Source organism: Rattus rattus, chromosome 3, assembly GCF_011064425.1.
Source record: "Rattus rattus isolate New Zealand chromosome 3, Rrattus_CSIRO_v1, whole genome shotgun sequence".
NCBI classification, from domain to species: Eukaryota; Metazoa; Chordata; class Mammalia; order Rodentia; family Muridae; genus Rattus; species Rattus rattus.
The window spans coordinates 213,777,964-213,780,853 of record NC_046156.1 but is presented as its reverse complement, the minus strand read 5'-3'; the positions used below and the strand labels follow the sequence as shown (position 1 = coordinate 213,780,853).

At 42.0% G+C, this 2,890-nt stretch overlaps 1 protein-coding gene across 1 annotated transcript; it reads left to right on the top strand.

Moving 5' to 3' along the window:
- The first annotated feature begins 631 nt into the window (after positions 1–631).
- On the top strand, positions 632–1,042 carry LOC116896077 (glyceraldehyde-3-phosphate dehydrogenase-like). Its single transcript, XM_032897058.1, has one exon. It carries the CDS (start codon positions 632–634, stop codon positions 1,040–1,042), a length of 411 nt encoding a protein of 136 aa, XP_032752949.1.
- The last annotated feature ends 1,848 nt before the right edge of the window (positions 1,043–2,890 follow it).

Below are 2,890 nucleotides of genomic sequence, written 5' to 3'. Positions count from 1 at the left end.
CTAAACCCCAGCTCTTTGACCATTCACGGGCAGTAAGAATGTTAACTCACCTCTCTGTTCCTCCCCGTTTCAGAAACAGCTGAATCTTCTTGTACAGTGCCAGCCTTATCCCTGAGATGTGATGCTGGAGGTTGAAGTCAACAGATTTGGCTGAATTAGGTGCCTGGTTACCAGGGCTTCTTTCATGTCTGAAAATGTACATGCTGTTGTCACCAATGACCCCTTCCTTGACCTCAACCACATTATCTGCATGTTCCTTATGACCCTTCCATATAAAGCTCAACCGCACAGTCAGGGCTGAGAAGAGGAAGCTTGTCATTAATGGGAAGGCTGCCACCTTCTTCCAGGAGAGAGATCCTGCCAACAGCAAATAGGATGATGTTGGTGTTGGGTGTGTTGTGGAGTCTGTTGGTGTCTTCATCACTATGGAAAAAGCTGGGACCCACCCACTTGAGTGGTGGGGCCAAAGGGTCATCATCTCTGCCCTTTCTGCTGCTGCCCATGTTTCTGATGGGTGCAAACCATGACAATTCACTCAAGATTGTAAGAAATACTTTCTATATTAACAATGGATTAGCCACCTGGCCAAGTCATCCATGACAACTTTGGCCTTATGAAAGGACTCATGATCATGGTCCATGCCATCACTACCACCCAGAAGACTGTGGATGTCTCCTCTGGGATGCTGTGGTATGATGGCTGTGGTACTGCCCAGAACCTCCTCCCTGCATTCACTTATGCTGCCAAGGCTATGGGCAAGGTCATCCGAGAGTTGAATGGGAAGTTCAATGGCATGGACTTCCATGTTCCTACCCCCAATACATCTGTCATGAATCTGACATGCTGCTTAGAGAAAGCTGCCAAGTATGATGACATTAAGGTGGTGGTGAGTTGGGTATCTGAGGAACCACCAAAGAGCATCCTGGGCTACACTGAGGACCAGTTTGTTTCCTGTGACTTTAACAATGATTTTCATTCTTCCACCTTTGATGCTGGGTCTGGCATTGCTCTTAATGATAACTTTGTAAAGTTCATTTCCTGATATGAAGATAAATATGGCTACAGCAACAGAGTGGTGAACCTCATAGCCTACATGGCCTCCAAGGAGTATGAAGCCCTGGATCACCCACCCAAGCAAAGAGATGAAAGCAAGAGAGAGGCCCTCAGCTGCTGAGGAATCCCTGGCCCAACTCAGCTCCCTATACTGAGTATCTCCCTCACAATAACGGGAGGGGCCTAGGGTGCCCTATTCTCTTGAATACCATCAATAAAGTTCACTGTACCTCCAAATGAATAAATAAATACAATGCTAACTCTATGGTCTTATAACTATTATACATACATATAAACTTAAAACGTGTTCTAATAGGATACAGTATTAAGTGGTATCCTAATTGCTATTTGATTAAGATTTATTTGACAATTAAAAGGCCAGCATTTAGTTAGGTTGGTTTGCCCATGCTGCTTGTCCAACATCCTGACTCTGCTTTCCTAATCTGTTATTTTGAGATAATTATCTGTTGCATTCAATATGAAACCAAGCAGCTAGAGTCTTTTGAATTTCAGAGGTAAACTTACATTCATTTTACTCCACAGAAAGGGCTGCCTTTGGTGATACGGAAGCCCAACTGAAGGAGGTCTGTGAAAGAAGACTAATTTGAGATCAGACTTAGACTTTCGTTACATAAATTTTTAAAATGTATTCTCTCATATATTATTACATCCTGACTGCAGTTTCCCCTCCTTCCTCTCCTTCCAGTTCCTCCACACCTCTTTCCTTCTCCCTCAGTCCATTTTGTTTCTCTTTAGAAAATAGCAGGCCTCCCAGGAACAACAACCAAATAAGATATATCGAGTAAGACTAGGCATCTCTTCTCATATAAAAGCTCCCAATAGGAGGGAAAGGGTCCCAAAAGCACACAAAAGAGTCAGAGATAGCCCCAATCCCACTGGATGGAGCCCCATGAGACCAAGCGACACAACCATAACATATATACACAGAAGGCCTAGATCAGACCCACGCAGGATCCCTGGTTGTCAGTTCAGTCTCTGTAAGTCTCTGTGAGCCCAGGTTAGTTGATTCTGTGGGGTTTCTTGTGGTTTGACAGACTTTCTAATCAAGTCATCTATTTTCCTGTAGGAGGAGATTTCCCTGTTCATAATGCTTTGCATGTTTAACATTTTTAATTGTATTAAGATAAAGCATATACAAAAATTTTAAAATATTGTAGAATAACTTATAATGAAAACCTTTAATCTCTCTCCTCTTTTACCCAGCTTTGGCTTTTGGATTTTCTCCTCTGTTCTTATTTCTTATGAATTTTTTTCCCATAGCCTTTTTCATTCACAGTGCAGATTTTCCTCAAATGACTAGAAATACTTTGTTTCTTTTTATAATTAAAGAATAATGAAAAGAGTTTAAGTGTGGTAGTGTGCACCTTTAATCTTACTACTGGCAAGGCAGAGTCAGGAGGATTTCCGTGAGGCCAGCCAGACTACACAAGGAGATACTGTTATAGTAAAACAATAAAAAATAATAAAAATAAACCATAGTAATAAATAATACAGTAATGTTATAAATTGACTGGTAGCTCCCCGATACGAGTGGTAGTTCACGTAGTGAAAATTGGCTGTATATGAAACACCCATACATTCCACAAGTTTGGAAAGCTTACATGCCTGTGTCAGCTTCCCTGAACTTTGCTAAATTATAGATGATCTTCCTACTTGCCTGGGAATTCGTATGGTTGTCCATATCGTACACAGTAGGGACCATTGATACTTCACCTAAAGTCAGTTTAAAAGACCGACTTTCCCCACAACTCTCGCCCATCTCTGATAGCCTGGGCTGTGAGCCTTCCAGTGTTATACAGAGCTGGTAGCTCCCTCC